Source organism: Pseudopipra pipra, chromosome 4 (assembly GCF_036250125.1).
Source record: "Pseudopipra pipra isolate bDixPip1 chromosome 4, bDixPip1.hap1, whole genome shotgun sequence".
Lineage (NCBI taxonomy): Eukaryota > Metazoa > Chordata > Aves > Passeriformes > Pipridae > Pseudopipra > Pseudopipra pipra.
The window spans coordinates 57,402,113-57,414,886 of NC_087552.1; the positions used below are offsets into that span (position 1 = coordinate 57,402,113).

The following is a 12,774-nucleotide window of genomic DNA, read 5'->3' on the forward strand; positions in this document are numbered from 1 at the left end:
CAGCGGCCGTGCGGGATGGCGGTGCCGCTGCGGTTGCTGTCCGCGCTCTGCACCGCCGCGCTCGTCCTGCCGCCGCCCGCCGCCCCGCGCAGGGCCCCGCGCTGCGGGCCGCCCTGCAGCTGCTGGCGGGAGTCCGCGCTGTGCGTGGGGGCCGCGGGGGCGCCGCGCAGCCTGCCCGCCGGCCTGGGCTCCCTGTGAGTGCGGGGTACGCGGGGCGCGGGAGGAGGAGGAGGAGGAGGAGGAGAGATGATGGAGGGGTGCGGGGCAGTCCCGCCTGATGGGTAGCATCTCTTTTTCCAGGAGCCTGGTCAACGGGACCTTCTCCGAAGTCAAGGACAGGATGTTTTCCCACCTGCCCTCCCTGCAGCTGCTGTAAGTATGGCACTGGAAAGGAGCACGGCCAAGTAGCACTTCGCCCGTTTCTCCTAGAGTCCCTTTAAGCATAGAGCCCCCCCGTTTCTCCTAAATAGAATCCTTTTCCCTTGTGAAAAAGGAGGTAACAGCTAAATCCCCAGCTTGCGCAGCCCCCCCGATGTAGCCGCCGTTTCATAACAGGGATGCATTTCCCGCTCATAAACTACTTTGTAAAATGTGTATTTAGCTACTGAAGTAGGGCGGAATGTTTTCTGATGCCCTAAGTTTCTCTTTTTTTAACTTCAGCTTTAATTAGTTTAGGGCTGAGTTTTCCTCTCTGGAGTCATGTGGTGGCTCTAACTCCTGTTCACTTTATGCCAGGGAGTCTGACAGTGGCTTTGGGATGTTGCAAGCAGGATGGGGCAAGCAGAGGCTGCCGGGACACACTTCAGAGGGAAGCCTCTGTGTGTGAAGTGCTGGTGTTGTCTGCAGCATGACTCTGTATGACATGCTTCAGTATCCAATTTGGAGGGCAGCCCCTTGGATGCCTTCTGACCCAGTGGTCCACTGTCCCAGGAGACAGTGGTCCTGCTCCCGGCACTCTGCAGCCTTCCCTCCTTCATGTCCTCGGGCAAGTCACTTTGCAGTGCTCAGGCTGTAGTTAGGTGCGTGCCTGAAGCTCGAGGAGCTTACCCAAGCTTGCTTAATTTAGCTGTCCTGGGAGGCAGTAGCAGGGAAGGTACAGACACAGACTGCGGTACAACCCCCCTGGGGAGCCTGGGTACTCGTTTCTCTGGTAGTCTGCAGCAAAGCCGAGCTGCAGCCTGTGCCCTGCCTAGCCCAGTGTAGGCTGCCAGGAACGCCTGGATACCAAGCAGACTCTCTATGCCTCCCCCTCCACCCCATAAAGACTGGCTTACCCCCCAGGCAAAGACACGCTGCGAGGAAAAATTCAGCAAAAAGATCTGAAGCCTGCCAGAAACCTAGGCTGAGTGCTTTCCACAGAGTTAGATGTTAAAACTGGTCTTAGCAAGAGGTGCCTAAAGGCATCTGGTAGCGTGATGGCCAGCCTCCTCTCCTCAGGCACCCCAACTCTTTGACTGAAAGGCCTATCTCACTACTAGGGGCAGCAGCATCCCTTGCAAAATGCTGGGGAGAAGTGGGCAAAGAAAGGGGTGGAAACTGTCATCTCCTTTATTGGGCCATCAGTCCCAAACCAAGTTTTTGTGAGATTTGGGGATCAGTACAGAGCCCTGAGCAGAGGGCAGGAGGACTTTGCCCATGGGTGAATGGGAGCAAACAAACAGCTGTACCATCTGGGAAAGAAAAGGAGGAATCCTAGGATGAGTTAAGAGAAACTGTGGGTGGAAAATTAGAGATGGGGGAAATCTGGCTTTTTTTGGATGGTGGTATTAGGAAGAAGCAGGAAGAGCAGAAGAAAGTTGTCCCTTTTCCTTAGCTGTAGTAGATTTCCAGGAGAAGATGTTGGGGTGAGGGGAATGGTGGACAGAGGTCAGTTGTTGAGGAAGTCAGAAGTCATGTCACTTTATGCGGTAAGTCAGATGTGGCAGTGAGAGGGTTTTGTCACCATTGTGACTGCCTTGGGCCCTGACAAATTCTGTCAGTTAGTGTAATTTGTGACTATTCCCTTAAACATGAGAAAAAATAATGATTAAATGGCAAAAGAGCTGCATGCATAATTGAGCACTTGAGCACCTCAGGACAATGTCTTCTGTGGCAGTAGGTAACGCAAGGATTTATTTTTGATGGCAGTCTGCATCTTTGTCAGATTTCTTTGGGATAATTTAAGGAGCATTTGTCTAGCATTAGCATACTACCCAAGGACCACAGGGAAAGTTTGCATTTCATGTTCATTAGTCTTCTAAATTAATTTTAGTGAAATGCCTAAAACCATACAGAAAGAGGATTAATAAGTTGCTCTAATAAAGCGATTAGTGCAGACATGTTCATTCATAGCAAAAAATTCTTAGATTTTCCAAAAATTGTTTCTTTTGAGTAGTGTTCATTTTTTATACCAAATAAGAAGTTTTGCTATTTTCTTGAAAGGAAATCACTCTCTGTGCCTTTGAACACCAACACTGGAAATAGTCCACTGTTGTACTTTGATACAGCAAGGAAGGAACTTTGCTGACAAAGCCCCTGTAGCATCCTTCTCCCTGATTGCCTTGTCCTGGCTCAGGTGACAGCCACTCTGGTGCAGCTCTAATATGTTTTGCCCCTGAAGTTCACACAGGAGGAGGGCAAGGCAGTACCTGGAGGAGGCAGCACCACTGCTCCTCCACACCACCTGCAAACACAGGGCTTTGCTTTGTCAGGATAGCAGGACTCTCCATCTCTGGTGGTTTGGGATGTCTCTGTTTCCAGCTGACAAACTGTGTGCTGTCCTTCCACACCATGGGCTGTACCCCATCTGCAGGTCAGGCTTGGAGCATCTCCCTGGGAGCACAGAATAAGTGAGCACTGACCCACTGCAACTGCATAGATGAGAGCTGGTGCTTCTGAGCTTATGATTGGTGCTGAGATGATCTTAAAAGTTGTTGTTGGGGCAGGAGGGGTGGTAAACAACTGGCATCCACACTCAGCAGACCTGCCATCTCATAATGGCTTGTCCTGCTCAGGGGACCACAGAATTGACAACCAGGTTGCATTTAGCCAAGGTCAGTGGCACAAAAAGCATTTTCCTGGGGAGTAGTGGACATTAACTGCCATCACATAATGCCTTTGGTTTGTTTTTTCTAATAGACCATTCCACAATATTTTATGTGTGCTGCATTGGTGGGGCAATATGGGCTCAAGTCAGTAAGATTAGTTTGGTCATGGGCAATAAACACAATAGGCATAATCCAGTGTGTCAGGTTTTAATGTGCTTTCCTAATGCCTGCTCTCCATTTTCAGCTTGCTGAACTCCAACTCCTTCACTATTATACGAGATGATGCCTTTGCTGGTCTCTTCCATCTAGAATACCTGTAAGTTTGGTACTTTATGTCCCCTATAAATAAAGATATTTTGATAAGTTGCCAAGGCTCCTGCTGTAGAGTCTTGGTCTTTACGGTGATTCCCAAGAGCAGGGGAGATGAAGGATTTATGTTTCACTCCTGTGCGAATGTTCTTTACGGTGGCTCACAATCTTTCAAAGGTTACAGTGCATTGTTAAAAGATGCCATGAATGCAAGGTGTCTCTGTGCAATTACAGCACATCAAAAAGGCATTGTTAGCAAGAGCTTGTCTTGGCTTTCCAGAACAGTGTCATCACTGCCAAGGGGATTTGAACCTCAGACAAGAGGTGGGAAAGCCTGTCCTGACCTGCAGGCAGCCTGAAGAGGAATTGCAGAGTATCTGTGTACTGCCCAGAGCAACCTTGATTACCATCCTCTTTCTCTTCCCCCAGCTTTCTTCTCCAGCTTCTCCTTTTGTCTGATATCCCATTTAATGCCTGTGTCATTTATGTTTGTATATTAATTATAAATACATAAACACATAAATATATGTCATACAACATAAATTATTGTAATTGTTTATATTATTATTTAAATTTGGTTTACATAGCTCACTTACATTTTTTACATTAGTTTCATTTCCTACATTACTTTCATTTCCTGATCCTTCTTTTTTTTTTATTTTTAGTTCTTTTAAAAAAAAGTATTAGCCCTGCTACAAGGTTGTCTTCCCTTTGTACTCCAAAGGACTGGCATTTCTCTGTGTTACTGGATATGACCTGGTGTGTTTGAAACTATGAATACAACCTCAAAAAAATTCCTCTTTCCACCCACCTTTCCATTCTGAAAGGTAGCTGTGGAAAGCATTTGTCCTTTTCTAAAGACGATGCTGATAAAGCTGACTCTTGCTAAAGTCTTGCAGACAAATAGGTATTAAAGTTAGAAATATTCAGGGTTAATAGTCTGATACATGTGGAGCAGCCACCAATGGAATTTGCAGACCAAAAAACAGAGGATAATGGCAAATGGTGTATGCTAAAATCCATGATTCAGCTACACCTGGATTTTTCAGATAGGAAGTTATCTAAGTATTCTCTTTTACTTGTGTCTATAGGAAAAAGAATTATTTACTGTATGTTTTTGAAAAGGAAGAATAACATTTTTATGTTGTATCATTAATTACTTATTTTCAAGTGCTGATGAGCTTATCCCTGCAGTCGTGGCCGTTGCACTGGTGACTGCAGCCAGATCCCTGTCCAAAAGAAACATCCTACTCTCCTCAGCTGTCCCCAGTCACCAGCTGCAAGCCAGGGAGCAGGATGAAGATTGGTAAAGCCTTATAGTTTCAAATTACTTTAGCAGCTGAACGAGTGGTCTTGGGTACTGGTTGTGGTTGCCCTTCCAGCCAAGTCCATAGAGCTCTTCCTCTTCCTAGCAAATCTACCCTACACATTTTGGGAACTGGCTGTGAGTAGCCTTTCTCTGTGGTTCGTTTTTTTGGCCATGCAGCCAGGAAGACTATGACAGCTTCCATAACTCATGTGTCTTAGTTACCAGGGATCAGACTTTATGGAGAACGAGGAAACCTCACTGACAAACAAGAATGACAAGTGTCTTTGTGTACAAAGCAAAGTCTCTGGATGAAGAGCAGCTGGGGAGCACCAGCTGTGTCCTGCTGCACTTGCGGCACTGATAATGACATTCAATGCACTCAAACTAATTGACTCTGTGTACAGAGTCTGGGTAAAACAGGTCTGATAAAGACGGGAGCTTTGCTGGTGAACAGAGTGGTGTTCCCAGGGTAGCACCTCTTGGAGACCAACTTTGGTGACTCATGAATCCGGCAAATTACTGAGCCCAAATTTGCATCATCTTGCTGTGCTGTTTGCAGTGAAGCCTTGTGTATTTGCACGGACTGGTGAGCTGGCGCTGTGCAGGGATGCCAGGTGCCAGTGAGGGTGTCAGGAAGCAGTGTGGCTCTCTGCTCTGCAGATTGAATTCATGTCCCCAGACAGCCTTGTAATGGCTGACCCTCTTCTGACACTTTCTACCTAGACACAGCGCCTTCTCATCCAGTCAGGGTCCCAGTCACTTTGGGAAGGATCTTGGCTACATCTAAACTGCAGAGCCAAGAGCACTTGCCATCTTCTGCATTCCCATCTTGACTCTTCAGAGAGACCTTGTCTCACACCATTTTTCTTGTAACTTCTCTGGAAGGCAAACAAGGATGCATAGGAGGAAGGGAGGCATTTTTATCTCATCAAACCTTTTATAAAGTCAGCATGCGGTTGTCTTCATCCAGGTACAGCTGTACCAAGCAATATCTTGATGGCCACCTGGCTGCAATCGCTTTGCTGGGCTGATGGTGTATTTAGGGATGCGTCCTTAAGTGCTTAGGGGTCAAGATGCTCAAATATCAGCTCTTTCTTTAAACGCTGACATGCAGTCAGGAGGAGCAGCGTGCTCCTGGAATCGATATGTGCCTGTCATTATTCCCCCAGCCCACGGGGCCATGACTGGTGTGCAGCTGGGCACCCTGCAGAGGTGATGTCCCAGCTGGAGAGAGCTGAACTGCGGCAGCCGGAACAAAACCAAGGCAGTGGTCGTGCCGTTTATGCAGACATTGAATGTCTGCAGCTCCAGTCACAGCTGTGTGGGTGTGGAGGTGGCACTGTGCATGCAGCCACAGGAGCTCCCCATCAGTGTTGGTCTGCACCCTGAGCAGCCTTAGCACCTCTGTGCTGCCCCATGGTTTTAAAAGGCAGGTGATTTGTGAGGGGAAGGTAGGACTTTAGCTTCTAAAGCCCATCTCAGGAGCCCCTTCTGTGCAGGTCTCACACAACACATCCCAAGAGGATTAACCAGGAGGAATAATTTTTTTTGCCTTGTTCACTTTGTTCCTTTTCTGCTGGATGTTTTTTGTTATGTGTTGTCCATTGTGCTGCCTGGTACTTACATCGTTCCTTGCAGTCTGCCCAAGGAAAGAGGATAAGGGAAAGTGAGCAGCTCCACTGAGACTTCCTACCTTTCAGTCTGAAGGAGCTGCCCAGGAACCTGCTGAGTTTGGCAACCATAGCTTAAAGCACTAGTGATGCTAATAATAATGTTAATTAAAGTATTTTAAAATACTTTTTCCCCCCCCTAGATTCATTGAAGGAAACAAAATTGAAACCATTTCAAGAAATGCATTTCGTGGCCTTCGAGACCTGACTCACCTGTAAGTTGTTTAAGACTTGATAGAGTAATTCCTACTTGAACAAAACTCCTCTGGGGGACCACTACACTGAAACCTTCTCTTCCCCCTGTGCGTCAGCTTCCTCCTTCTGCCAACAATGTGCCTTTCATAAATTAAGAACTGGCCTTAAAGCAGTTCCTGCTCAGGCAGCACTGCAGCACGTTGGGGTGGGGTGCAGCTGGTACCCCCAGTGCTGCACCGGTACAGCCACCACACCGTGACTAACATTGCTGCTTCTTTTCAGCATCTCACTGATTGCTCTGTGTGCTACATTTGCATTGCGGCAATAAAAAAGCTTTAAATATTTTACTTTTACGTGATCTTCGAGCAATCCCCATACTTGAATGGGAATAACTAACACCTGTTCCTGGTAACTACTAAAAATGCCAGTGGCAGGACAGTATCAGATAATTAACAACCTGTAAGTGAGCTCAGACTTGGTAAGAGCCACCAGAAAAGAGTTAGCAATGATACTAAACTCTAACTTTCTTTTCCAGTTCTTTGGCCAATAACCACCTCAAAGCCCTGCCAAAGGATGTCTTCAGTTATTTAGATTCTTTAATTGAACTGTAAGTAATGACAATCTTTCTATTGAATGCCTGCTTTTGTCACTCTCCTGTTCTCTGTTCTAGGTTTCTGGGGGTGTGGTGCTGTATCTGGTAACTACACAGAAGAAAAGAAAGTGTATTTTTTTTTCTACCTTTTTTCATTTCATAATTATTTACTTGATAGACTCCTCTAAAGTAACTCCTTTTTCTTATATCACTGTTGCTCCTCACGATGCCGTATATACCTTGTGTCATTGTACTTCCTTCTGATATTTCATGTAAATTGTTTTTTAGGGAAAGGGAGACAACGAATTTTAAAACTACAGTTTCTCTGAACAGTTTTCCCTGTTAATATTGCATGCATTCCCTGAGATTATTTTAGTTAAAAACATTAATTAAAAAAAAAAGCTGTTTTTCCTTGGTTTTGTGCAGCTGTAGCACATTGCTAATATACTGTCAGCGTTTCCTTGTATAACTGAGCTGCTAGTCGGCTTCCCCTGTTTTTGGCCTGGCTTTCCCAAACAGCAAAGTATAATTGTAAGCCACGAAATTTGCCAAGGGATCAAAGAACAAGTACAATGTTGAAATTGCACATACATTAGTAGAGGGAGGTTAAATTGACTCTACATCAGTAGCGACTTAAACAATACAAGCCTTACATCTGCATTTTAATGTAACTCAGAAATGGTGCCAGCAAGGCCACTCGGTCAACCAGCAGTACTGGAACAGCTTAGTTGAAGGAATGGGATTTATCCATGTCAGTGGTAGGTGGTGCGAAGGAGGCTTGCAGCAGATAGCCTGACTGTCAGGATTTATTTACATTACAGTCCTAATCCTATAGAAATTTACCAAAAATTAACTTTACACATTAATCACAGTGTTCTATTACTATGATTATAAGTGAGAGTAGACTGTAGCAATTTTTCAAAAAAACTCAGTGGAGAGCCCATATTAAGAGTCCAAATAAAACTTAAGAGACTTCCCTGTTCTCAGTTCAGAACAATGCAAGGATACTCAGATATTTTGAAATTCAGCATGTCAAGGTGATAACAGTTCTGTAGTACTCATATTGCTATCAACCTTTTCAAATATGTTTATTTCTGTGTGTTTTTTAGAGATTTAAGGGGAAATAAATTTGAGTGTGACTGCAAAGCCAAGTGGTTGTTTTTGTGGTTAAAGATGACAAATTCCACTGTTTCTGATGTCCTGTGTATTGGTCCAGCAGAATATCAGGATAAGAAGTTAAATGATGTGACAAGTTTTGATTATGAATGCATCACTACAGGTATTCAGAATGTATATTTCTAAGCACACTACAAATGGTTAAATATCAGACATTTAGACTATACCCTTTCGTTCTGTGAGCATGACCTGGGGGGAGGAAAGGGTTACATACAAAGTACATCCAAGTACTAGAACAAGTATAAAATGGGAAAATTACATTTCAAAGCCGAAGTAAGTACTGAGTTTTTATTTGGATTAAGTGATAATGGGAAAAGAGCTCTGACAATTTGTATTCCAAAAGACTTGATTATGACTCACTTTGTGGCTTAATTTTCATCACAGAATGCTTTCTATTATCTGGAATAAAGCCATATAGTTATGGCAGATGAGCTTCACAAAATCTCAGTATTTCACAGAAAGCAATAAAAATAAGTTCAAAAATGTGGCTATATCTGTTATATTTATTTAATAAGCCACGACTTATTAGCATCAAATGTGGTGGCAATAGTGCCAGCAGTTCTTCATGGAACTCCATTAAGTTGGAGAGAAATGTCCAATAATACTCTGACTACTGTCTGTTTAGGATCTTCATTTTTTTTAGGTAATGTAAAGCATGCTGAAGGAAGTGAAAAGAAAGTTGCATGTGATTATGCTTATATTTTATGACCAAATAGCTGCAGTTACCTATCTTTAAATGTAGTCACATCATATAACTGAAAATATCAGCTGCGAGTATTGGTTTTCACCTTTTATGTATAAAATGTCAGCACTCTGCCTTTTTTTCTACACAGTAATATCAGAGATGTTTGAGTTCTCATCTGTCATCGAGTCAGTCATCATTATTAAAAGATAACAGAAAAGTTGATTACTAGTAATGTGAAACAAAGTTTCAGGAAAAGGTATGAAAGGTAATTCCGTGGCAATATGTGAAGGAAAAGAGAAAGAACTCAGAATTCAAAATTATGACAGAAGAGCAGCAGAGGTAAAGTGCAATAATGTGCTGCATATAAGGATGTCAAGCACAGGAGAGCAATGAAGCTTAGAATGGTACCACAGTTACATTCCCATGTCTGCCAAATCACTGAGAGGCAACAGTACAAAGTAAAAGCAGGCTTTATTTCGTTGCAGTCTGGTTTAAAAGCACTAACAATGTGCAAGAACAAGCCATACTGGTCCTCAGACCTATACTGACCTACCTGCCCTCTTTCACCTTTTCGTACCTAGAAATTATGAAGTTGTTACAGGCAAAATTCACCCTTAACATTTGTCACTTCGTGTGCTCCAAGGGCAATTACACCAAGCACAAATCTAATTTCATGTGCTATAGAGATTTTGGGGACTGAAAGTGTTCTGTGGGGCTAGAATTGCCCAGCTGAATATTTGTTCAAATGCCATTGGAGAAGTGCTTCCACAGCACAGCACAGAGCTGTCACACACTGTTGTGTATGACCCTCATGGTCTGCAATATCAAGCCACTGCTGCTTTTTCCTTCTCTGCCATTGCCTCCCCCAGCTCCAAAGGGAGCCCATATTCAGTGCTTGAGGATTGATTAGTCAGAGGCTCAGGCTTATACCATATTCTGAAGTAAAGCAAGATACGCTGTAGGTGTATTTTCCTTTCCTAGTCAGTGACAGGAAGGGCTCTACAAACGTCTTTCATTCGTGCTAGATTTTAGTATAGTGTTTCCCTCCTTTGCCAGGTGGGATCAAACTTTCCATCATTTCTGGTCTCCAGTACTCTGTGTCAAGTAAGACTGGATGTAGGATGTGGTAACAAAGCAGTTTGCTTGATAAATTGTGCATCTTGTCGGCTCAGTCAGTTCATTGCATCAGCTGAACTGCTACAATGGTAACAGGAGGAGAGATGAAAAGAGGTGCTGCCAAATTTAAACAGAAAGAAAGACAAAGAACAAAATGGTCCTGTTGCTTCTTCACAGAGAAAGTGATTCAGTGTTGGTGATCTGCACTTTTAACTCTTTTTGTGATAACATCTGTCTTTTCCATTTCTCAGTGCTTGCATCATGGAAGCAGGTTAAGCCATTTCACTTGGTTTCTTGTCTTTCTCCCACAACAATGTGTTAGGGGGCTGTGCTGTGGCTGTAAGCACCACTTTGCCCAGACCTGCAGGCAGGGATCATCTCACTGAGCTTTGAAAGCTTGTTTTCTCCTTTCTTTAACTAGCTGGGACTGCCTTCTGGAGGTGGTCCTGTCTTTCCCCACTGGCTAGAAGGGAGGTAGGTTGCAAATTAATAGGTACCTGCTCCATAAGTGCTCCTTTGCTGGAAATCTCCTGTGATGGGAGAATGGAAGGGATAGTTAATGCTCCCTGGTGCACACCCAGGTCGTGGGTAGCCTCACCTGGAGTAGAAGTTTCCACTGCAGGGAAGAAGGGATGTGAGGAGAGTGTGACCAATTCACAGGATGCAGTTTAGAAGCTGCTGCCCAAATATATCATCACTGCCACTTTTCCTTAGTGTCCTCCAGCGTCCTACCTGCATTCTCTCCTCTGCCAGCATCCATGCTCCTGTGTGCTGGGATCAGCCAGAGCAGGGTCTGCTGGAAGAGAAATCAGCCCAATAAAAGTATTGGGTCCCTCATCCATGAACTCCTCATGCCAGTTCAACCACAGAGGGAGCAGAGGCAGAGTGAGTGACTGGAGGACAAGGGGACCACCCCAGCCTCAGCCAGCAAAAACCAGCATGAAAACCACGTCTTGAGACAGGGAGAGCAAAACTATGTATGGAGTGGGAGAGAGGGACTGCAGCAATGGGGAAAGTGGGAGCTGCATCCTCTTCCCTCTCCCATGCAGGGGATCCAGCTTAAAAGAGAAAAATGTTGTAAAAGAGCCCCCTCGATCCTGTATTTACTGTACTAGCTCTGTCAAGCATTAAAGCAAGGCATGTAGAACTAAAGCAAGCCCCCAAAGCCTAAATTTTTGGCAAGACTGATGCAGCAGCATCTTTTTACTGTGTAACCCTGTTCTACATTAGAGTCTGGTATTTCCAGAAGGTGCTAAAAATAGTGGTTTTTACTGATTTAACAGATTTTGCTAGCTATTTTTACATACAGAATGGTTTGTTTCAATTCACAGAGTTCTCCAAAGTGTTTCACAACTGTTCAGACTTCAAGACATGTCTTTTTCAGGATTAGTTTTTTATTGGTTTTTTTTTCTCAAGATTTAAAGATTTTTTTTTTTTATTTTCTGTGACTCTATCTGCTGTTGTTCCATCCTTTATCTATCTTTCATGACTGGTCAGTTAATTTTACTTTCTACATACTTTGGTGTCAGTTTTCTCCAGTCCTTTTAGTTTCTCAGTGGGAATGAAGATAACTTTCCTGTTTGCCTAACAGCATTTATGAACCAAGCCCAAGCTCTATTTATAACAGTCTCTCGAAGAATGAGGACTGTCATTTCTTTCGCAGCTGTAGAATCTGCTCTGTTTGTTTAATGGTAGTCATCTATCTTTATTCTCCAGAAGTGTAACTCCTCAAGGGCAAGGCTTTCAAGCATGCAGAAACAGAGGGTTCTTCATTCAGAAGCAATTATTTCATAATGCACCAAAATAAGGGATTCGAGTGAGGACTTAATTACCATTTCACCAAAATCCCTGGATGCTCAGGCCCTTCCAGCATAGGAGTGTGTGATGAAGGCATGTAGCAAATAGAGCTTAAAACAGAGTAGTGTGTGGTTCTGCAGAGAAATGCCATCATAGCAGAAAATGCCTTTCTTTTTCTATGTATCTCTTTGCATACAAAGAGATGTATGCAAAGAGATATGTATCTGTGTTGCATACTTCAACACAGGCATCCCACCCCATTCTAGTCCCAAGTGCTGGCTTTTCTTTGCCAGGTCTGCTATACCGTGGGTTTTTTCCTAATGACAATGACATTGCCCAGCTGTCAGGTCAAAGATCAAATTCAGACTCAAGTCTCCTTGCTTTGACCCAGATTGGCTCTGTGCTGACTGCTGACTTACACCAGGGTGACTTTTATAATTAAATCTACAAAGGCACTTAGGTTTTGAGAAAAAGAAAACCTTCCGTTTCGGAGTTACACTCCTAACTTTTACAAGTTGCTCCAATTCCTCAGTCTAGGATAAGTTTCCCACTGGATAGTAATTCTCAGGTTGGTTGTATTTTATGCCTAAACTACATTACAATGCCCCATAAAACTTTGTGTTAACTGAGTTTTTGATTACACCACTTTGTCTGTGGTCTAGATGAAATGGGGTTGTCCCTAGACAAACTGATATCATTTCACTTTCTGTCTGGTTTAGCATATCACAAATTGCTAGTGATTAAATTTGCATGACTTAAGAAGTTATTGGACTTCAGCTGGTAGTTTTCATCTCTCAGCATCAAAGTGATTCTGGCAAGGCCATTTCGCTTGGCGAGAAAGCCACTTCCAGCTGTAGGAAAAGAGACTTTTCTCTCGATATTCTGATTGCATTGATAGT

The 12,774-nt window shown here is 43.8% G+C and overlaps 1 protein-coding gene across 1 annotated transcript in view; it reads left to right on the forward strand.

Annotated features, from left to right (window-relative positions):
- Positions 1-12,774, forward strand: part of LGI2 (leucine rich repeat LGI family member 2) — a 19,788-nt gene continuing 7,014 nt past the window's right edge. Inside the window, exons 1-6 of the mRNA XM_064653100.1 lie at positions 1-194; positions 301-372; positions 3,271-3,342; positions 6,458-6,529; positions 7,045-7,116; positions 8,211-8,380. Of these exons, the coding sequence (XP_064509170.1) occupies positions 16-194; positions 301-372; positions 3,271-3,342; positions 6,458-6,529; positions 7,045-7,116; positions 8,211-8,380 (637 nt within the window). The 5' untranslated portion in view covers positions 1-15. The remainder of the gene's footprint in view (positions 195-300; positions 373-3,270; positions 3,343-6,457; positions 6,530-7,044; positions 7,117-8,210; positions 8,381-12,774) is intronic.